The sequence below is a fragment of the Syngnathus scovelli genome, chromosome 2, assembly GCF_024217435.2.
Source record: "Syngnathus scovelli strain Florida chromosome 2, RoL_Ssco_1.2, whole genome shotgun sequence".
Lineage (NCBI taxonomy): Eukaryota > Metazoa > Chordata > Actinopteri > Syngnathiformes > Syngnathidae > Syngnathus > Syngnathus scovelli.
The window spans coordinates 22,029,775-22,054,361 of record NC_090848.1 but is presented as its reverse complement, the minus strand read 5'-3'; the positions used below and the strand labels follow the sequence as shown (position 1 = coordinate 22,054,361).

The 24,587-nt window shown below is 45.0% G+C and overlaps 1 protein-coding gene across 5 annotated transcripts in view; it reads right to left on the bottom strand.

The window, feature by feature from the left end:
* The window catches only part of LOC125988874 (ELKS/RAB6-interacting/CAST family member 2), a 135,833-nt gene that overhangs the window by 89,210 nt on the left and 22,036 nt on the right, over positions 1-24,587 (bottom strand). For 4 of the 5 annotated variants that reach the window (XR_011086506.1, XR_011086508.1, XR_011086507.1 and 1 more), the window contains 4 exons: positions 18,779-18,946; positions 5,117-5,254; positions 2,873-3,061; positions 63-104 (listed from right to left, as the gene is read on the bottom strand). Coding sequence is in view for 1 of the 5 variants with exons in the window: in XM_049754587.2 (XP_049610544.1) it covers positions 63-104; positions 2,873-3,061; positions 5,117-5,254; positions 18,779-18,946 (537 nt within the window). In the remaining 4 variants the exon portion in view is untranslated. Of the gene's footprint in view, positions 1-62; positions 105-2,872; positions 3,062-5,116; positions 5,255-8,029; positions 8,160-8,682; positions 14,853-18,778; positions 18,947-24,587 lie in introns of those variants that run through there. The other variant, XR_011086505.1, reaches the window with a different exon arrangement.

Below are 24,587 nucleotides of genomic sequence, written 5' to 3'. Positions count from 1 at the left end.
TCTCATTCAACAGCATGAGAAGGTTTGGGAACACAAGAGGGACATAATAACATGGAACCTACCATGGAACTTACAGCTGGAACTGCGTCTATTAGAGCTGCCATCTAGAGGGCGAGATGAAGAGGAGATGATCATTTGCTCTTTCTTCGAGTAAAGTAAATAAGGGACAAATGACAATATAACAAAGCCATCATTTGTGATTGTTGCATTTTATATATAGCGACAATGCAAATACAGTCATTGAAACAAAACGAATTCTGAAACAGCAAAATCGTTGTTTTCCGGTTTTCAGCCTGAAGCAATACTTGTCTCTTTAAAAGTATCGTTTACCTCCCCAGGCCTGGGGATGAGCAAATCCAACATCATGGGAAGCGGATGTGGTGCTTTAAACAACTTTGAGATGAAAAGGCTCCGCTAGCAGCTTGACTGAGTCAGATCGCAAACATCTGCAGGGAATGTGTCGCCATACCAATTGACTGTGACCGTCAACTGCAACAGCTTTAAGAGATTTTCCTCACACAACTACAGCATTTACTCGACTTTTTTTTTCTTTCTTATAGACATCACCACACAAACCACATCAATGCAAGAAAACGCTATTTTGTTCAACCCATACAAGGAAGTTAGCACTTTATAAATCATACAAATAATGACGGGATTGCTCACACTGCCTGACAATTTTGAAGTTCGTTGAGCTTCGATCTCATCTAACTCATTCTGATTTGAAAATTGCCTCTAACGCGAAACCCAGGAAGGGGAAAGTATTGCTCGCTCGTCGAGGAACACACACATTTGCGCATCCAGCGACATTGTAAGTCCTTTTGAAGAATTTGCAAGTTTACATTCCGGCTGCTGACGACAATAAATAATCCAATTATGGCAACACTTCTGTCAGAGCGTAAATCTGCTGCCTCCAAAGAGTTATCGAGCTGCCGTCCCCTTTTTGAGGCCCGACACTCGGCGAGATATCGTTTAACGAGAATGAAATGTGTGTGTGTATGCTTTTTTATGACTATAAAAGAAAAGTCGCTCATAAATTCTGGCCATGTGACAGCCTATGTGCTGGTGTGTGTGAGGGAAATGGGAGGGAAAAATACGATTGCTTGGCACCCAATAAGGGATGGAAGGATTTTTATTCCTCCATTAATCACATCGTTTTAATATCTACAGCCTAATCCTCTCTTAAGATATATCTAGTGCAGGACAATCCTTCTATGCTGATGACTAAGATTATTGTGGATACTATCCGGGATAAGGAATTAAAGATGCATTTTGGATGTGGGCAAAAAAAAAAAAAAAAAAAAAGGCAATATTTTGGTTTACCAGTTTCCGTAAAGTTGTGAAAACACATATTTGGTGACAAGCTGACCTAAGTTATGTTCAGATAGTTGTCAGACATTCAACACAAGAGACGCTGCATATCTGAGCATGGTTGGAAGTTAATAAGCCAAGCTAACGAGTCTACGTAGAACACTGGAGAAATACGGTATTGTTTTAGGCTTAGCCTCATGCTAACCCGAATATTGTCGGCCACTTAAAGAGGCAAATCCGCTGATTACAGCCACTTCACTGCCATTGACGCATATACACGTCAAAGGTCTTTTTTAACTGGATTGACAGTGAATGAGTTAACTACCTTTCCATTTCAATTTACAAACTAGATTAAAAACACAAGGTAAACGCATGTGTTTGATATAGTCCAAGTACAGTAATCCCTCGTTTATCGTGGATAATTGGTTCCAAAAACCACCCGCGATAAGTGAAATCCGCGAATTACGATCACCAACAAGAAGTACTGGGGAGGGTAACGAGTTAGCGAAAAGATGCTAATTCGCGATCGTGCTAACACACGAAAACGGACTTCTAAAGGAATGTAAACGAACATTTGGAGCAATACTACATTGTCCTAAAGGTTAGACACGTTTCCTCAATTTAGAAGTCTTATTTTGACTTTAAAAAATATTTTTAATTTGAAAAGAATCCGCGATGTAGTGAAGCCGCGATAAACGAAACGCAAAGTAGCGAGTGTAATGTTCACAGCAGCTGTGAATATACTGTGCCATGTATGTGTAGCGCCACCGGTGGCGAGGGGTTGGTGTACAACAGAGAACGGTGTTGCAAGTGCGGAGGTGGCAAGAAAGTACAAGACGATCAACACATCCAAACGAGGCATCCTTCTTTTATTCTTTAACGGGACCCGGAGATGTTACAGCGTGGGATCACTGAATTGTCAACGAGTGGTCCGCGGCTATCCAGTGGTCCGTGGCGGTATTGCAGGTGGTCCATGAAATCAGACATGAAAATTGATAATTGATTGTAACGTTTTTAAAAATAAAATTGATGTATCATTTAGACTTGATTTATTTTCCAGCTAATTTTACGAATCATTTACCCATCCAAATGTTGTTTGAGAGTGCCAATATAGATACACACATGCAAATAAATAGCTCTGGAAACCCTTGATATAGTCTACGATTCGACATTTATTTATTTTTGATTGGTTGAATGTATTTGAAACGGTTCTTAGTGATTGTGTTTTGAAACTTGTGGTAGACTGTAGATTGGACCGTACATACATTCCACTCACAGTCTTCACTGCGCTTGAATCAACAAGCACGCCGTTTTTGCCCATTTGTTATATTGGTTTTGGATTATTTGGGTTTCAAATCATAGTAAAAAAAAAAAATGAATACAACAACAACCAAAATTACACAGCACTGACATGGACACTTTATGATGTTATCTCCCCCAACATCATTTGTTTCAATTGCTCCTCTCGGGTGCTGTTGAGCATATAAATTTGTTAAACACACACGTGCTCACATTTCCACTTTGTGAAGCCCCGTCCTCTCCACGCTCACCCCATACAGACCTCTCCGTCGGGCCTCCGGCCTTGGTTTGGGCTCGGGATCGAGGGCTGGCCGGGTGACAGTTTCTGAGGTTGGAGCACTAAGAGCTTGTCCTTCAATTCCTGGTTGTCCTTCCTCAGTCGCTCCAACTCCTCCAGTTGAACCCTGTCCGCCCGCTCCTTCTGTTCCCGCAGGCTCTCAATGACTCGCTCCTGAGAAGTCAGGAAAATTGAGCAGCATGAGATTGACTCTGGTAAAGACCTTAAAGGATATGATCTACTCACGTGCTTATTCCCATTAAAGCCATAAACCATTTCACGTCCAAAATGCAAACGGTTGTCAGTCCTGGGTGACTAGTCGGGCTCTCTGCTAGCATTCGTGAATGATAGCCTCTTACCGAATGGGCCCAATAGCATGTTTTAAAAAAAAAGGCCAGCCAAGCTCATAAATACAAGTCTTAAATAAAATCGCCGTAAATAATCGCTTTGACAGCGAGAGATCAGAGCAAGACGGAGTATCGAGACAGATTTATTGAAAATGGATAATACAGTACTGGAGATCACTTCCTTACAACTCCACGCTGACTCCTGATAAACCAAGTTGGAATGTTTATAACATAATTCACCCCTGTTCTCTAATCGCAGCGGTACGGCTTTGAGCGCTGGCCCAAAACCACGTCCGCAGCATGGGTGGGAGAGCGCGTAAGGTGTGTCGAGTGGGCGTGTGGACTGAAGTGATTATCAAGCTGTTTATTCAGGTGTTTATTTAGGCACACGGCACCGCTCAAAATTGGGCCTTTTACGATGTGGCATTGCTGCGTGATTGGCAGCTTTAAGCCCCCTGGGTGAATTGGACAAATATACCATCTAACTCCACCTGGCACAGAGCTGTTTTTGGAAGAGCGATAGAGAGAGAGAAGAGAGAAGGAAATGGCTAATGGGCCAGGATGAGATGGGAGGAAGAAAAACAAAAGAAAGGAATGGCACAATGAGCGTAAACGTGCAAGTGCAACGTGACATAGAAACAGTTAGTGGGACAGTCTCAAGAGCTTCAGGCTTGGTCTGGGCACCAAAGCTCAGCGTGTTAATTTGATCCATGGTATGTACTGTGGCAAGCAGGTTTGTGATTAGCAACACTCTTGTAAACACATTACGCACCCATTGTTGACCGCAAAGTAGAAAATGCTTGCCAATGCTCTTCTCAGCACAGCTGAATTCTATAGAAAGAAATAGGCTGAGCCAGATTTGGACGAAGCAACGTGAAAACAGGATATCATCACCAAAGGACCAAATATGGTCGATTTCATTTTTTTCCCCCACAATTTGAGATGCTGTCCTAGAGGCTGACATTTTTCAGGAATCCCACGAGATTCCCAAGGGATGGGACTCAAACTTTACCTTTAATGACTTTATTGGGTTGGTATAGCATATAGATTTTTAGCAGATGGGAATGAAATTACCCAGTTGTGGAAACACTTAGTTTTATGAACTTCGTTTTTGTTTTTAATGTAGCTGACCTCTAAAATGTGAGATATGCAGGCGTGGAAGTCAAGCTGAATGAGAGTAGGACAAGATTTGAGTTGTTTTCACCGGGACGGAACGGCACAAGATTTATATGGTTCGGGACTTTTAATTTTTTATCAATAAATTTCTTAGCATATCAAATGAGCGATTGATTTTCATGTTGATGTTGGTGCGCGACGATATAAAACAGAAATGTAAATCGAGCGACGTGATGTTAGTAGATTAAGCAAAAAGCTTTTTTTTTTTTTTTTCCTGAAAAGAAGTTCTTCCAACTACCAAAAATTAATTTATGAGGGAAAAGATTCTCAAAATGGATGGATGGCTAGACAGATAGATTCCCCCAAGGTTCTATAAAGCGATGCCCCATGATTCAATACTCCCTTAAACTCCCTCCAAGCTTCCGTTTTCAGTTTTCTCACATCTTCTGGTCTTCTGTCTATAAATTAGCAGCCATGTGTCCATGAATAACAACAGTGAGTCACAGCAAAAGAAGTAACTAATGAAGCCTTACCAATTTCCTTCTAAATCTGTGCACCTCGATGAGTAAATTTTTCCAGAGCGTTAAAACTCGACTGGTGGTCTCATGGTTTCATTTTGTGGGTACACAGTATCTGACAAGCTGGTTGTTGTGTTATCATGAACATATTGCTGTTTCTTTAGTTGATACTCAAATAAAATGGTGTGTACACAATTTCGCATCAAGGGTCATCTGATTTTTTTGTATTAATATTTCTACACGTTTACCTTCTCAGACAGTGCCTCCTCCAGCGTGGCAAGGGCCGTGTCCGTGTTGCTAGAATCGGTTTGAAGGCCTTGGACTCGATCCCTTAACCCGGACAACTGTTTGTCTTTGTCCTTTAACTGCTCCAACAGGTTCTCAAGCTGGCAAAAGAGAGACAGAGATAGTCAAGGGAGGCCCTTAAGGATCCAGGAATTGCCTCTTATATTCCAGATTATTGTTTTTCTTTTATTCATAAAGGATGTATAAAAGTATAATGAGAAACTAGACAAGAAAAGCATTTCAAGCCAAAAATAAATAAATAAATGGGAAGCCGCATTCCAGTCATGGGTACATCGATAATGCTGAAATCTCCGCAGCTATTGTACAAATAAATCTAATTAGACTCCAGACTTTCGAGTGCTCCACTCTCTGGAGGGCAACCAGCAAGCCATCTTGGGTTTGGCAAAAGAGAGAAAGTAGCAGGAGGCAATGGGGGAAAAAATAGGTCTGTTCCCTTCAGTAAATCATGATTGTTAATAGCAGTTATTACACTTCAAGTCTGTTGATTGGTCAGTACGTTGGCAATAGCGACAGTAAACCCTTCAGGCAATGATGAGTACATTTAACACTCTACCACTGACAGAATACAGGCACCTCACATTTGTTACGGTCACTTTTTTGGTTCCGTGTAAGTACAATACATTCTACAATGTCACATATGATCTAAAAGATGCACAAGTGAAAAAAAAAGAGTCCTAAAGAGAGCACAAGATGGAAAATACTATTCCAGAAAGGCTTTTGAATACAGTGGAAGCATTGCAATATAATTTCCTTCAAAATACTGTTTGCCAGAAGCACACTTGTGCATCATTTTGCTACCGATATTAAAAAGCCTTATTTCAGGCCAAATTGAGCATATTGCTCTTGCTCTTGGACACAGGCGCAGCTAGAAGGGGGCCGCAGAGGGCAGTGGCCACCCCTGACATATGTCTCCCCACCCCCCCGGTGCCAGGCTAGGGTATTTGTGCATTTTCCAATTTTTCTGGGATTTATTTTTTAAATTTCCAACATACGGAACATATACATTCAATCATTCATACATCTTCTCACGTGAGTCTCAGGCGTGTTGGAGCCTCTCTTTGAATTTTTAGGGTTTGTTTGTTTGTTTGTTTGTTTGTTTGTTTGTTTGTTTGTTTGTTTGTTTGTTTGTTTGTTTGTTTGTCAAGCCCCGAGATATATGTTCCCCCCAAGAAAAACATCCTAGCCCCGCCACTGTTCTTAGATAAATCACTACACTCTAAATGAGGCATCTTTGCTTTGCCCTTTTAACATAAAAAAATATATATATATATATATAATAAAAAAATAAAAAAAATAAATGCAAGTCAATAAAATATCGGCCTCGACATTCCGCCTACTGTGGAACTATCTTAAAACCAAGCTTAGGTCTCAGACTGAAGGAATTTGTCATTGGAGTCACATCTATCATAAAGGGAATGTGACATTTTGTCCCAAATGTCAGGAGCTTGGAATTGTTGACGATAGAAGCTTTTTTTGAGTTAGTCAAAGACGCAGTTGGCTTTTTGTCTCTCTGGAAAATAAAGCTTTCCTTTAGGAGCTTGGGTTTTGCTGATGAGAATGGCAGTCATTCTCTCAGCGCAAACTACAAACATGCATAGACTTTTAACATCAAATTGTTGCGCATGGTACGACACCATATATGCCTCGTGATGCAGCAGACCTCCTACACTGAGCGGTTGTCATGACTACGCAGTCCAGACATTGCACTTCTACTTCTTGTATGTGTCAACGTGTTCTTTTCAGACAGCTCTATGTCATATAGATAACAACTCCAAAATGTTTATGGTGGTATCTTTATCGACAAGGTGATGGAGGCACATGAAACTATTCTATTGAAAGTTGGAGTGGACATTTTGTGGAATTCATATGCCGCCAGTAGGTTGGACTTTTGACCAGGAGGCCTACTTAGAAGAGTAAATAGAATGGTAGAAAATATTCAAATATTCTGAGTTACAAAAAAAAAAAATACATTCCTTCCTTCCCAAATAATAGAAACTGTAAATACAACATGAAGGTTAACATAATGACAATCTGCTAATCTGATCACTGGCTCGCTATCGCATTGTGGTTACAGTTTGTTAATAATGTTATTACAGCTCAGTTTGATGTGACGAGTGAAAAGCGGTTGAAAATGTGTTTCTGGCAAAAACACTGCGACCTAAACGCAACATATTCCAAAGCAGAACCACAAACTCAGTTGACCCATCTGTCTTCCATCCAAAGAAAAAATAAGAACTCAGTGGCCTCCGGAAGAATCATTTCAGGAGAACACTGAGGAGGCCCGGATGGAGCGTGACCACCATTGCATTACAATTGTTTGCACGGTATTTCTCAAGTCTTGTGGACCAATAAAATGCTGAACACAATTTGGTTTCTCTCAGTAAAAGTCAACCAAGTCTTCATTTTTCTCCACTTGTAACGGTTTATAAACATATAACGAGGGTTGTTCTAGACTCAAAGTGAAACATCAACATGAACATACCGTACAAACACAGTTTCGCATACAAACATCATGTAGCACCAAATTTTGTATTTCCCAGGAGGAATGTGGGTCACGCTGACTTTCGAGACTACAAAGTGACAAGTAGCCCTGGATAATGTACATGCTGTGATTAAAGAAAAGCAAGCAAACATTTCGACAAACACACACACAGACGACTTAGTGATACAAACTGTGAGCAAGTCAGCATATGCATTCGAACGTGTGTTGTAAACAAAATAAGCTGTCCACCGGCACGCTCGTCCCATCTCTGACCATCGCAACTTATTGAATCTCACAATGATCACAAACGCTTGAAAGCTTTCAGTTGTGACTTTTCAAAAGAACACACAATTCACTCATAAAAGACAATCACCTTCTCGGTATGGCCTTCGTTTAACCCCTGTCTCTCCATCACATCTCGCAGCCATCTGTGTCTGGGACTTGAACTCATAGAGCGGATGAAAGCTGTGATATTATGGAAACTGACGCCCCCTTGTGGACAGCTTTTAATCCGCCAACAATGCCAAGTTAAAAAAAAAAAAAAAGAGAGAAATTAGAGGAACTTGGAATGTGCGTGTAAGTACGGTAACCAAACTAGAATCTATTTACAAGGGCCACGAGGACCTGGGGTCTATGTGAGCTGGCTTTAGACTAAAGGCAAACTACACCTTGGACACAACAACTATGCCCAGTCCGACTGTTAGTGTCAGGCAGGGGACAAGACGGAGGACCCGGATGCAGAGTCGTTTCTTTCGGGGATTTATTCCAGCAAGCACACTGATCAAAAGTACAAATCAAATCGCCTCTTGCGAGGGAAAACACGTGGCAAAAAGTACAAACAAAAGGTGTCGCACTGAGGCGAGTCAAAAGGCTAAAAGTACAAATCAAAACGCCTCTTACGAGGGAAAACACGTAGCAAAAAGTACCAACCAAAGGCGTCGCACTGGGGCGAGACAAAAAGGTGATGGGGACCAAGGCACAAACAAAAGCGTCGCTCGGTGGCGAGACAAAAAGGAGGGTTCTTACAGAGAGCTCGGACATCAAGGGATCGCTGGTGGTCGGGACGAGGCAAGACACACTGGCACAAGACAAGGGGAAGACACGGACTAAATACACACAAAAGGGCGGGGACACAGGTGATGACAATTAGTGTCAATTACGCAGGTGCACACAATCGGGATCAGGGAAGACAAGACAACCAAACACCGAGGAAGGAAACACGAACTGAAACGGAAGGGATGACAAAATAAAACCGGAAGTAAAGTTACGACAATCGACGAGACAAAAAACTGGAAAAATAAACGCGACCGCATGACAGAACCCCCCCCCTAGGGCCGGATCCCAGACGGCCCAGGAGCCCCAGGGTGAGCCGCATAAAAGTCATCAAACAGTCCCGGGTCCAAAATATAACTAGGCGGCACCCATTGCCGCTCCTCCGGCCCATAACCCTCCCAGTCCACCAGGTACTGCCAGCCCCGGCCTCTTCTGCGCACATCCAATAGTTGTTTTACGGTGTAGACCGTCCCACCTCCCACAGTCCGCGGAGGCGGAGGCGGCGCAGGATCCGGCACCAATGGACTGTCCACCACCGGCTTGACCTTCCCGACGTGAAAGGTGGGGTGGACTGCAAGGGACCTGGGCAAGCAGAGACGCACCGCGGCCGGGTGCACGACCTTGGCGATGGGGAACGGACCCACGAAGCGAGGCGCCAGTTTCCTGGAGTCCCCCCGGTGGGGAAGATCCTTGGCGGACAGCCAGACACGTTGACCTCGCTGGTACACGGGCGCCGGACGTCTCCTCCGGTCAGCCATCCGCTTGACCCGGTCCCCCTGTCGGACCAGCGTGGCCCGAGCCGCCGCCCAGACGCGATGACAGCGGCGCACCAAGGCGTGGGCCGAAGTCACCGTCACCTCCGGCTCACTGTCAGGGAAGACTGGGGGCTGGTAGCCATACACACACTTGAATGGGGACATACCTGTGGCCGTGGTGGGCAGGGAGTTGTGGGCATACTCCACCCAGGAGAGGTTCTTGCTCCATGAGGAGGGGTTCTGGGAGACCAGGCAGCGGAGACTTGTCTCCAACTGCTGGTTGACACGTTCCGTCTGCCCGTTCGCCTCCGGATGATAACCTGACGTGAGACTCACGGTTGCCCCTATGAGCCTGCAAAACTCCCTCCAAAACCTGGATACGAATTGGGGCCCCCTATCGGAGACAATGTCTTTCGGGAACCCATGAACCCGGAATATGTGGTCCATCATTACTATGGCTGTTCGTCTAGCGGACGGGAGCTTGGGCAAGGCGATAAAGTGAGCCATCTTTGAGAATCTGTCTACTACTGTGAGTATGGTGGTCCGCCCATGCGAGACCGGAAGTCCGGTGACGAAATCCATGGATATCTCTGCCCATGGACGCGAAGGAATGGGTAGGGGATGCAGCAACCCCATACGGGCGCCGTGGGAGTTCTTGTTCCGGGCGCAGACGGGACAGGCTGCCACGTATTCTTTGATGTCAGCCCTCATGGAGGGCCACCAGAATCGCTGCTGGATGACAAACAGGGTTCTGCGCATGCCTGGATGACAAGAGAGTCTGGAGGTGTGAGCCCAATGGATGACTTGGGATCGGAATTGATCTGGGACAAAAAGTCTGTTTTCCGGGCAGCCACTAGGGGGTGGCTTGTTTCCATTGGCCCGCTGTACCCGGCCTTCGATTGGCCAGGTCACTGCTCTCACCAGGCAATGAGGAGGCAGGATGGATTCGGGTTTCTTGAGTTCTGGATCTGAGTTGTAAACACGGGAGAGGGCGTCAGGCTTGGTGTTTTTGGATCCCGGTCTGTAAGATAGAGAAAAGTTAAAGCGATTGAAAAAAAGTGACCAGCGGGCTTGGCGGGAATTCAATCTTTTCGCTGACTTGATGTATTCAAGATTTTTATGGTCTGTCCAAACCAAAAAAGGCTGCTGTGCACCCTCCAGCCAATGTCTCCATTCTTCCAATGCCAGTTTAACTGCCAACAGTTCGCGATCCCCCACATCATAATTTTGTTCGGCGGGCGTCAGCCGTCGAGACAGGAACGCGCACGGGTGTAGCTTGTTGTCGCTCTTGGCTCTCTGTGATAGGATGGCCCCTACTCCTTGATTGGAGGCGTCCACCTCCACCACAAACTGTCGCGACGGATCAGGAAGCGTGAGGATGGGAGCGGTGCTGAAACGGTTCTTTAGCTCCTGGAAGGCCGCCTCCGCCTCTGCTGACCAGCGGAAGGGGACCTTAGGAGACGTGAGTGCGTGCAAGGGAGCCGCCGTGGCACTGAAGCCCTTGATGAACCGCCGATAAAAATTGGCAAAGCCCAGGAATTGCTGCACCTTTCTGCGTGAGTCGGGGGTAGGCCATTCCTTAACCGCGCTGACTTTCGCCGGGTCCATCTCAACCTTGCCCGGGGCCACGATGAAGCCGAGAAAAGATACGATGTCCTTGTGGAATTCACTTTTCTCGGCCTTTACGTATAGTTGGTGTGCAAGAAGACGTCGCAGCACCGTCTCGACGTGAATCCTATGGGTTCTCATATCTGGGGAATAAATCAAAATATCGTCCAGATATACATATACAAAACGGTCCAAACAGTCTCTCAAAACATCATTGATCATGGCCTGAAACACAGCGGGAGCATTGGTGAGACCAAATGGCATGACCAAGTATTCGAAGTGTCCTCGATGGGTGTTGAACCCTGTCTTCCATTCGTCCCCTTCCCGGATGCGCACTAGATGGTATGCGTTGCGCAAATCTAACTTTGTAAACACCCGGGCTTGCTGTAGTTGGTCGAACACGGTCGACATCAGTGGGAGCGGATACCGGTTCTTGATTGTGATCTGATTGAGAGGACTATAATCAATACAGGGACGTAGGGTGCCGTCCTTCTTGCCCACGAAAAAGAACCCCGCCCCCGCAGGCGACGATGATGGTCGAATCAGTCCTGCTTGCAGGGAGGAGTCTATATATTCGTTCATGGCTTGCTTTTCAGGTCCCGAAAGAGAATAAAGCCTCCCCTTAGGTATAGTCGAACCCGGCAGGAGTTCAATGGCGCAATCATACGGACGGTGGGGAGGTAGGGAGGTAGCCTTGGCCTTGCTGAATACCTCGGCCCATGGGTGGTAACACGCAGGGACCCCGGTTAAGCCGGGGGTTTGCGCGTCTAGAGCAGGAGGCACAGCGCGCGGGTTAGACCTGACACAGGAATCATGACAGTCGGGCCCCCATCCCGTTATTTCCCCTGATCCCCAGTCTATGACGGGGTTGTGGCGTCGAAGCCATGGATACCCGAGAATGAGAGGGTTCATTGGAGAGGTCACGACATGTAGCCTTATATTCTCCTGGTGGGGACCTATCGACAACGAGACTGGTTCTGTTATGTGAGTTATTTCAAAAAGTGCCTGTCCATTGAGTGCCTTAGCTTTCACGGGGGTGTTCATCAGCTCAGTCTTTACCCCCCACCGGCGAGCAAATGCCCAGTCTATCAGGCTTTCATCTGCTCCTGAGTCTATTAGTATTTCGAGTTCTATTTCTCTTCCCAACTGTGTAATCCTGCCCTTGGGAAGCACTCGCTCGGGGGACGGAGCCGCAGAGAAGGCGCTCACCTTCAGGGTCCTCCTCACTGGACAGGAGAGAAGGTGATGTCCGAGCTCACCGCAGTAGTAGCATCTTCCCTCTCGGCGTCGCCGTAACTTCTCCTCCTCGGTCAACTTAGCTCTGCCCAACTGCATCGGTTCTGGCTCCTGGCGCTGCCGATCCCCGTCCAGCCTGGAGTGGTGAACGTCAGGGCCGAAGGCTACTGGGACGAAGGCGGGGGTGTTCCTGCTTCGGTGCTTCCTCCACTCTTGCAGCCGGTTGTCAGTGCGGATAGCCAGAGCGATGAGGGCGTCGAGGTCGGTGGGAAGGTCTAAGGGGATTAGCTGATCCTGTATGGACCCAGAGAGGCCCCGGAGGAAGATGTCATATAGTGCCGTCGCGTTCCAACCGCACTCTGCGGCCAGCGTGCGGAACCGGATGGCGTAGTCCCCGACGGTGTCTTGTCCCTGGACTATCTGACAGAGTTGGCGAGTCTTTTCTCGGTCAGCTGAGATTGGATCGAACACCGTTCGCAGAGCCTTGATGAAAGCGGGGAGAGAGTGACAGGAGACGGAATCCCTGGCCCATTCCGCGGTGGCCCACGTGCGGGCCCTTCCCGTCAGGTATGAAACCATGTAGGCCACCTTGGAGCGCTCGGTGGGGAAATCTGCTGGGGCCCTCTCAAAATGCATCCCGCATTCTGTAATAAATGCCCGGCTAAGGCCGGGTTCACCGGAGTAGCGCTCTGGAGGAGCCAGTCTGGCACCGCCGGTCATGGGAGCTATGGCAAGGGGAGTGACTGAGGAAGCAGCGGGTGTACTGGAAGTCGCTGCTGGTCCCGCGTTCAAGAGCGAGAGCACGTCCTGCATTTGCTGACCCAGCTGTGCTACTTGGGTGGCGACCGCTCCTCTGAATTCTTCTTGACACTTAGCGATTCCTCGGATTTCTTTCCCCAAGTCGCCCACTTGCTTCTGGTGCTGGGCGAGCTGTGAGGCATGGGAACGCACTGCGGCGCACAGGTGCTCCGACTCTGCCGAGTCCATGACTGGCCAGTGTGTACTGTCAGGCAGGGGACAAGACGGAGGACCCGGATGCAGAGTCGTTTCTTTCGGGGATTTATTCCAGCAAGCACACTGATCAAAAGTACAAATCAAATCGCCTCTTGCGAGGGAAAACACGTGGCAAAAAGTACAAACAAAAGGTGTCGCACTGAGGCGAGTCAAAAGGCTAAAAGTACAAATCAAAACGCCTCTTACGAGGGAAAACACGTAGCAAAAAGTACCAACCAAAGGCGTCGCACTGGGGCGAGACAAAAAGGCGATGGGGACCAAGGCACAAACAAAAGCGTCGCTCGGTGGCGAGACAGAGAGGAGGGGTCTTACTGAGAACTTGGACATCAAGGAATCGCTGGTGGTCGGGACGAGGCAAGACACACTGGCACAAGACAAGGGGAAGACACGGACTAAATACACACAAAAGGGCGGGGACACAGGTGATGACAATTAGTGTCAATTACGCAGGTGCACACAATCGGGATCAGGGAAGACAAGACAACCAAACACCGAGGAAGGAAACACGAACTGAAACGGAAGGGATGACAAAATAAAACCGGAAGTAAAGTTACGACAATCGACGAGACAAAAAACTGGAAAAATAAACGCGACCGCATGACAGTTAGGTGTAAAGTCATGGCTTTTTGTCAAAACAAGTCAAGCTGCGATTGTCATCATGAATATTTGGTGTTGGGTCAAAGCACCAGAACATAAAAAATGTCTTCCTCCTCATCTCCAGACATCCTTTACATACGAGACACAATAAGAGTGAGGCACAGTGGGAGTTTGTTCTGCCGAACACAACGAGCAGGGAGGTAAAGCTTTTGAATGAAGACAGAATGCACTTGTGTGAGCCAAGCTCCACCTGACCGTGTGTGTCTGTGTGTTTTTAGCTAAGTTGAGTCACTTCTCTGCTCTTTAGGCTCAAGACCATATCTCGACCGCCCCTTCAGCTGCAGAATGTTGCGGTAATTGCTGTGTAATTACCCCGTTGCATGATTCTCCTGCTCCCAATGCCATTAGTATTTTTTTTTCCTTTTGAATGGAGAGAATGCAAAGCGAGAAAGAAAAAGTTACTTACCGAAGACCACCGCAGATGTCTCAACTCTGTGTTTTACCTAATATGCAAGACCCACAAATATGTCTGTGGCTTGTTGGGACGAACAAGAGAGCTTGAGATATGGTTACAGTCTGCTGTCAGTTTTTTTTTAAATGTATACGATTTGGTGAACTCAAGTGCAGGTGGTCAGGCAGAAGATGGACTTGGATAGCTGGAGTCCAACATTAGGCTTGCCCTGACTAATGTGCAGTCTGCACGGCTCCAATCAGTCAGCCTCGGGCTCTCAACATTAACCCTGGCTGATTGTTGATAGCAGCAATTGAGGGATAAACGAGTTGAGGGGTGGGGGACTATCGCAAGGATTTTGCCGGAACTTCTCCAGCACCGGCGGGCTTATCTGCAGCCATGTGTCCATGCTCTGATTGGTCAGATGGAATCCATTAGGATGAAAGACATTGGTGGAGTTCAGGTTTATCACAGATGATCTGAGAAGTACAGCTGATACACACAATCACTTAGCTGGAATACCTCCAAGGCAGCCCAGGATGTTTCTAGATCTGGGGATGGGTCCTTGATATATATGTAGTATATATATAGTATATTATATATATATATATATATATATATATATATATATATATATATATATATATATACTGGGTAGCACGTCCGCCTCACAGTTAGGAGGGTGCGGGTTCGATTCCACCTCCGGCCCTCCCTGTGCGGAGTTTGCATGTTCTCCCCGAGCCCGCGTGGGTTTTCTCCGGGCACTCCGGTTTCCTCCCACATCCCAAAAACATGCTTGGTAGGCCGATTGATCACTCCAAATTGTCCCTAGGTGTGAGTGCGAGTGGTTGTTTGTCTCTGTGTGCCCTGCGATTGGCTGGCAACCGGTTCAGGGTGTCCCCCGCCTACTGCCCGATGACGGCTGGGATAGGCTCCAGCACGCCCGCGACCCCCGTGGGGACTAAGCGGTTCAGAAAATGGATGGATGGATGGATATATATATATATATATACATATAGAGAGAGAGAGAGAGAGAGAGAGAGAGAGAGAGAGAGAGAGAGAGAGAGAGAGAGAGAGAGAGAGAGAGAGAGAGAAAATAAACATCAAGCGAGCTTTTGCTTATAACAATATATAAGCGAGCTTATATAGTATTATAATACTATAAATATTATTTTTGATATTATATATATATATATATATATATATATAGTATATATATATATATATATATAGTATATATATATAGATATAGCCCTTCTGCAATATATATATATATATATATATATATATATATATATATATATATATATATATATATATATATATATATATATTTACCGACTATGCTCCTATGTCCAGTACAACCACGGCCGAGGTAACTGGAGCTGCCTGTCTGCGGTTGCCATAGGGAGGGAACCTGATAGTGCATACTATACTTCGACACACAAAGCTTTGCTTTTTAAAAGCATGAATATGGATTGAGACGACCACAATGTTTGAACATGAATAACACATGCGTGCCAAGACCGCACCACAACCAGTCTCTGCCTCTGCTCCTCCCACAACCCCACCCCGCCCCGCCAGCCAAAGAGAGGGAATGAAACCCAAAATGAAAATAAATAAATAAATAAATAAATAGATGCATCATTATGCATTGGTCACGGTCACATAGACGAAGGGGTTCCAACAGAGCTTTCACTGTTTCGCTGAGAAGCTAGAAATCTTGCACATTCACATTCATTTGTTCACTTGAAGGGCAAGTTGCTTGTTACTCTGGGTTAAATTGAGCCTCTGGCCGTTGGAATGGACCTGAGGCTCAAGCTACGGCGCTGACATCATAGTGCCACGCAATAAATCAGAGTGGCTGTCCATGCAGAGGCCCGTAGAAAACATTGGCGGTCATCTCCTGAGACGAGAAATACATACAAACACGTAAGGTATCCCTTGCTCTATTAAAGAATATGTACAGCACAAATGAGGGGTTAAAGTAGAGCTCTTGACCATTCTAAATTTCCACATGTCAAAGATCTTTTAGAACTTCACTTTAACAGATGAAGTGCGGTACACTATATGCTGGTAGAATATAGAAATAAGGAGTAGAGAAAGAACAGCCGGGATGATTTAGTACAAAACAAACACCAAGGCTGCCCAAACTTTAAGATGTGAAACACACTGAAACATAAAATTGGTAATTTGTCTCGTAGATTTTGAGTCACATTCATTCGTCTTTGGCTTGTGCAACCACATAAATGGCCCACGAACTGTTTTCTGCTTATACTTTTCCAGATGTTCATCCCTGAATTGCCTTTATTGTGATTTTTTTTTCTTTAGTGGTTGCAACTCAAGCACAGCGCATTCATTGTGTATGTGCTGCCACTGCACAACGGTGTCGTGCACGAGGCGGGCGACGGGCAAAAGGTAAACGAGGTGAAATATGTCTCCATGTCACTGCTGCAAGTGCACATTCTAACTTTCACTTTCAATTTTGGAGGAGCTGGCATATTGTTGACACATAAATGAACTTCATTTCTCTTGTTAGTTTATTCCATTTGCAGCATTACAGCTAACTGCTATACACCATTGTTTGCTTTGAACTCTGGACTCCACAAATTAACCCGTCTGCCGAACTCGGAACCCAATTGGGTTTATATTCCAATAAACATTTCTTCAATGTATCCCTGAACCAGTAGCTGCATTTCAAAATCTATTCTACAGCTGAGTCGGTGTAATCCTTAAATCTATTTGCTCTGCTAAGAACCCGATCTGCAGCAAGGGAGTCCAGTCAGAAGACCATTACAATAATCACATCTTCTGGAGAGAAAGAAATTTTGTTTTGAATATTAGTGTTATCACATGCGGTCTGACCGACCTCTGCACACGGACCTTGAAAAAAAATTGCTCTGTGTACTCCTGACCTAATGCCACCCACATCCACCCAAAGGATACATCCCAGCTCATTGCATGTCAATAACATGGAGAGCATAAATTCTTTGGAAATTAAAGACTACAGTCTACATTATCTTCCAATAAAGAAAAAAAAAAATCTGTGATTTGTGCCTTATGACTTAAAGATCACAACTAATGAAAGACAAACTTAACTAATTACTATTGCTGGCTGTCAGTTGAAGTTCTCCTTTCATATCAAGCATCTTATATACTGTAATTGTCAAATGAGAGAGGGAACAGACAGCATATAGCCGAGCACCCCAAATAACAGAGTGAATCTTAAAAAAAGAGTGACATCCACAGATTCATGAAAGAAAAACAAGGGGGAGGGGTTGACAGATACAGACAGTCTCTTGTATGATCTTTTCTTGGTCTATCTTCACATCAAACATTTCGAGACATGCAGGAGTAAATATACAGTTCAATGAACTATTAATGGCAAGTTTAGCTTTTCCATTTTAAGGTACGAGGATTTTTTTTTCTAAACAAATTAGTAGATTTCAATTGTCTAGAGGTTGTTGGAAGGTTGATATTCACTGCTGAAGGTCACGTTCAAGTGTCTGAGAGAGCAACGCTTGGAGGTATTAAATATTCATGCAGTCAAATGTGCAAAGACTGACGAAATAACATGTGACCTTCGATGTGACCTTTCAATTAAAAGCAGCAAGGGACGAGTCGGAAGTAAGGCGAGAGAGGGGGAATCTAAACTGAGGACATGAGAGGAAACAAGAAAGTTGACAGGGGATTTCTATGTGTGTGTAAGTGGCCTGTAACCAAAATGACAACATGATAATCACAGGTGGTAAGAATTAAAACTTGCGCATTGGTGTGTGTAACTTTGTATGAAAGTCCAGTATCTTAATGCTAACACTTAATGGCAGAGTAACCACTAGCATCGGAGTTATACTCAATAAACTGTTGAAGCAACTGATATTTGAACACAAACAATTGAGTGCCACATCACTCGCATGCATTTATTCTTTATCCTCTGCGTAGAAATGACAATTATTACTGTGCTTACTGAGGAGCTGGGACAGCTCCATGCATATCTGTATGCGTGCATAATACTGCCCCCACTTGGCCAAGGCAGGTACCACAGAAGGAGCACTGAATTAAACGGAAGCAAAAAATGTGGCAAAAATTGTGTAATAAAGGTTTTACATTAATATATATTTCTTTATGTACAAAATTATAGAGTACTAATTTTCTTCACAAACACACATTACAAATGTTTTTTGGGGGGGATGATTAATTAAATTAAACTTTTGTTGCAAGGCACAGCAGTATTTCCATTATCTAAAATTATAAATTTGCTGCTTTCAATGCGCCTGCCTATTCCAGACAATTCAATAGAACCGACGCAATGGCCGAGAAGTACAGTAAAAACCAGTTGGCTGACAAAGGTGGCCTTCAAATTAAGAACGTCTGTCCACTTTGGAGCAAGCTTTCCCTTTGCACCTACCTTTTTCTGAAGGACATTGACTTTTCTCTCCTTGACGTCCAACATATCCTTCATGTCTCTGATTTCTCCCGTTAGAGTGCTTTTTTCATCTGTTAGGTCCTGAAGCTGCTTGTTCTTCTTTGTCAGGAACTGCTCTTTTTCTTCCAAACGCACCCTGAGAGCATCTACCTAAAAGTCAAAAACACATAACTGAGTACAACGTCGGGGGACAAATAGTTTACTTTGATTTGTTGTCTTTAAAATGAAAATTTTAAATGCTTTGTTTTAGTTTATTAGTAGGATCAGACTTTTTTTTGTACATATGTAGGCTTTGGTATGTGGTAGAGATCAAAGAAAAAAGGTCACTATATGTGACTTTTTGTCTGTCCTTATTCTGTACCTGCAGCAATACCGAAATACATACTACGTAGTCATTTAAAATGAACCTCAAAAGCCAATATACAATAATAGACTAAGACAAAAATAAAGAACATTTTTAGTTTTAGTTCATTCAATCAATGTAATTTTATAAAAGTGAAGTCAAAAGTCGTTTGGGCTAGTTCTCAGATTTTTTTTAAAAGCATTTTTGTGTTCTAATTTATTTCATTGAGGAAATTATTTTTTGTGATTTCTTTTCTTTTGTTGATATAATACCCTTGGCCAATAGGTCTTATCCAAAAGTATTTTCTTAATATTTCACTCTGCCTATATTTGGATTAAATTATACGAATAATCTCTCCATTGCTTATTTTCAATGTGGTTTGCTCTTGCATATGCACATCCTCCTTTGTACAATAGGTATGTTTTCCGATATTTACACACGAAGAATGATAATGTCTATTTTCTTTCTGAACTTGAGCTCCTTTTTGCCTTCCTCCGATCCGAACCACCAAACAGGTTGAAGGCACACAGAGAGATCTCCTCTCAAGAAGTAGTATTGCTCTTCTGGCAGACAACAAAAGTCAGACAAGTGACCCAAGTTCTGTTCTGCCTCTCGGACACACACACAAGCACTCACATAAACCAGATGACACCACTAATCCTTGCACCTTGGGTCTGTTAGTGCCTTCACATCAATGCACAGCTGAAGTTCAGGTTCTGCAATATGAGTTGCAAAAAGCCCCTCGACCCACAAATTCCACCTGGAAAGGAGCAATTTAGCAAGAATGTTCGAGAGAGGCTGAACAGGAAATCCCCACTCTCACCTGCACCGGCCCACTAAGCTGGGATAGTACAATAAGGACACCTTGCTAATACCCTCTAAAAGCACCAATCGCTGCCGGACAGAGGACTGAAAAAAAGGGAAACAGACATGGATAAATGTGGGAAGAGAACTGAGGAGTTCAAACAGAAGGAGGGATTAAGAAAAAAAGGTGAAACTCAATAAGTATCAGTCCACTATAGAATATCAGCAACAATTAAACACTTCTCAGCTTTTAAGCAAAATACACAGTAGTGTCTTTATTTTGCTAACAGTAAAAAGGTGAGAATAATGAACAGAACGGTATTGTTCCTATTTCCTTCTTGACGTTCGATGGCGCTGGCTAAGTACAGCAAAGTGATTTTCAGCTGCAGACTGAAAGTTACGTCGAAGCACAAGTGGTGCCTCGCCTGCCATTATTGAATTGTGTCAGCTGACAGCTTTTTTTGCGAGTGATAGATTTCATGATGAATTTAATGGACTCATGAATAGTCAAGAAAATAATGAAAATCCTTCAGATGTGTTCAACATTCTGTGGTTAGAATCTTTGGTATTCCGTAGGAAAAACATTGATGTATTTTTGCCACACATAAAAACAAAACAAAAAAAACAACGCAAGGTTAAACCGACAACCACTTGAGCCGACTTCCTCCTCATTTCAAAGATAGCCAAATGTGTATTCTGGACAGTGGTTAGCAAAATGAAACGGAGGCTCAAGGAAAACATTGTCTCTGTTTGTCTTCACCTCCCTTTTTCCTGCCTCACATTTCATCATAAAAGTTTTTCTGGCAGCAAAATCTGCAAAGGTATCAGGCCCAGAGTGGGCTCTGGATCGCAATCAACATCCCAGGGACCATATGAGTCAGACCACAGTCAAGACGGCAGAACCAGAGATGATGGGAAGACCGCGGCAGGCCAAGTCTAGTGGACACTTAGGCAGTTTACATAGTAACAATTGCATTCCCAGGAGGATTCATTGTGGGAATCTAGTCAAGCCAGTGATCCGAAAAACATTCCTAATACACCACAAATATCCTGATGAAACATTTTAATCACCCGTGACCTTCAAATGAGTGTAAAAAGATACGACACAGTATGTACTGTGGATATGAAAAGGCAACACCCTCAGTAAAAAGTTTTACGATATTGGGGGAATAAAGTGACCCCCTCGAAAAAAAGAAAAAAAAGTCATTACTTTTTACACTTTAATCCAAAAAGACGCCTATTCAAATAAACTGTAATTGTTTAGAGGAGGAAATAAAAGCTTAAAAAAATGGTTGCATAATACTTTTATTTAACCTTTTCATTGCATTGCAGCATTCAATGTTTTAGAAATGAATGGCCAGTATATTTTCCAGTTTACTGAAAAACGTAACTGTTTTTTTTTTTATGTATAAATTATAAATCATATATACGTACATTATTATATAATTATACCTACAAAAATATGTATTATTTATGAATTATATATATTTATTAATTAATGTTTACATAATTCTGATGGATTTATGTTGAGCCATGGGACATTGGGATTTTCTGGGCATGTAGACATGATCATTTGAAACACTAAGTAAAACGTAAACATGTCAGACAAACGGATGGACAACTGGACAGACAGATCAGACAAACGTGGTGTGCTTGGTAAATCAGTATTGATAATTCCAGAGAAATCATTGTGTCTTCACATAGATGAAACTATTAACTATTCATCAATAATAAAATCTTCAAGATAATTTGAGCAAATTGGCTACTTCAGAAATGTGTACGAAACTGGTAAGCTACCTGAGAAGTGGCTCTCAAACGTTTCAAAATGTTTAGTCACACACACTTTGGACTTTTACCTCATCTGGAATCTCAGGGACATTTTACCTCAAGGTAAGCTCTGGAGCAGGGGTGCCCAATACGTCGATCGCCTAGCCACTACTGGTCGATCGCGTGACATTAAAATGTTTTGGGGGGGGTTTTGCACAACAACGGCGCTAACAACACAACACTAACGCTCGCGAGTTCCCTCCAATTGTCAGATCCCTGTTTTTTCTCTTAAACTTAAGAAACCCGGATCTGCCCAAATTATTGTTTCTAAAAAGGTGCATATTTTCTGGGTCCTTAGGTGTCCCTAAGTACGAATACGCCGCGCTTTTTTGGTTATGATGTCGCGTACACGAGATATGCGGCATTTATATATATAGACTATGGGCTGATATGTGCACAAAAATCGGACCATTCTGACGATTTACAAGTGTAACGTGATGTAATTTATTTGAATGTTCAGAGTTAGTTGTGTTTTACACGTAACATCTGTCTGCAACATGAAAGGGACCATTTCCGCAATTTTCAATGGGCATGCATGTGCAACGCCTCCAGTCAACGGCTGCCGTCATCCCCAGGGTATGGGTACCAGTCGTAAGAAAATGCCGAAGTTTCTATGAACACAAGTTGACTTTCATAGCCGTATGTATTTGCAACAAACTTTCAGGGAAAACAAAACAAAAACACGGTACAATAAGCGCAGTGGACTGAAGATTGCGGTACCATAAACGCAGTGGACGGACGTGACCTGTAGCTCAGCAGTGATCATGTTCAGCCTTGCGTCGCCACTTCCGGTCAGAAAACGGATCACGCGACCAGTGCTTCTCACACATTCTGTTCCAGCTGGTGGTAACCACGGAAACACTTCATGCACAGTGCCACGCGGCACTTGGAGCACGCACTGGACGGATGCGACTTGCAAGTCGGCAGTGCGCACTTTCGGCGTTGCTCCGCCACTTCCGGCCAGTGCTCCATGCCGTCGAAGCGGGAGTCATCGGCAACTGCGCACAGGCGCGGTCTGCCCACTCTTCGAGCTCGAGTGACGCCTGGTGCTGCAAGCAGAGTTCGGGCCACCTTGCGTCAGAAGTCCAGCAGAGACATCCCGCCGTGCTCATCCAGCCGGTGCAGCACCCATGCATTGAAGACGGCCGCGTCCAGCATCCAGGTGAATATCGGCCACCACCACTTCTTCCGGCGCATGTTGATGCAGTAGAGCCCGATGCTCTGGTCGGGGCGGTCCGTGCCGCCCATGCTGCGGTTGTACAGCTGGACAACAAACTGCCACCTTCTTCTTCTCCTTCGCTGACCAGCGTGACGCCTTCTGCAGAGGATGCTCGGCGGCGAGGGTGGAGGCGATGGTGACCACGGCGTTATCCTTCCACCGAGTGAGCGAAATCTTGTTTGCCGTGTCGTACACGACAGACACGGCACCACGCGGCTTGCTCTTCATAGCCTTCTGATCTGTGATCGGGCAGGAGCGCGGGATGCAGTTTTCTCAGCTCTGCAACTAGCGAGAGGCCGGTGAAGTAGTTGTCGATGTAGACGCGTAGCGGAAGTGCACACACAGCATCGGGGAGGTCGTCCAGAAGTCGAAGGAGCGTGCCACCGCCCTTACCGAACTTGCGTTCCACTTCAGAGGCATCTCCACTCGCCCCCTGGTAGATGTCGAAGCGGAGCAGGAAGCTGTTGGTCCCACTGTTCAGGCACCAGGCCTTGAAGCCGAACCACACCAGCTTGTTTCGGATTGCTTGCTTGCATCCATGTCTTCCAAAATATTCAATCATTGCCTCGTCCAGATCAACATTACAGTCCATTGGATACGCCTCCCCGAGCCGAGCGTTAAGGATGTCCATCATGGGACGCAGCTTTGTCATCCGGTCGCTGAGGTTCAGGTGCGCCTTGTCGGCGCAGTAAATGTAGCGGATGAACCTGTTGCGTGATATGGCCCCAGCGACGAGGGCGCACTGGAGATCTTCATCTGTGCTCCAGTAGTGTCGGCGACTGGGGAGAGAGTGGTAACCCGAGAGCAGCAAGATCCCCAACACGCGCTTCAATTCTCCGATGGTGAGCTGGAAGTTGGAGTCAGTCACCGCCGCATACTTGATGGTCTCTCGAACAAGGTGAGGATATACATAAGAAAGGAAGAAGTCCAGCTTCTGAATTGCGCTCTTTCCGACGACAATCGTGGGGGCGGCAAGAGGCCTGGCGTCCGGGAATTTTGTCAGGCGCTTTTTACTGTTGGTCCATTTGTAGTCCACCCCATCTTTTTGCGAGCGTTTCTTCGCTCGTTTCTTCGAGGTGGAGGCCTGTTGGGGCTCCTCTTCTTCTTCCGTGTCGCCATCATCATCTCCAATCACACGTCCATCAGCGAGGACCGCCACGGCGGGAGCGCAAAGCTGCCGTCCCGAGAGATTAGCGATCATTCCTCCGCCGTCTTCCTCGCCGCTGTCTTCGTCAGACTCCACACTGACCGCAGGAGGAGCAATAAAGATTTCATCCACAGCTGCGTCTTCATCTTCGATTGCATCGAGAACATCCAGCACCGATTTTGTACCCATAGACGCCCATAGTCTATATATAGATGTTTTGCATAAAATAATACATGGAGGAAATACGTCAGGGCGAATCATCACTGCAATCACATCAGTCAATAACCATTATATGATAATTGTTCCCTAAAAGTTTCACCCCCCTATCTCGAGTCTATCATAATATCTCGTAGCTCACCTTTGATCATGTTCCATCGTGAATCGCAACTGTCCGGCTTCACTCACCTAGCACAACTGACTCATACACTGGGCAGATGGCAGCGATTACGAT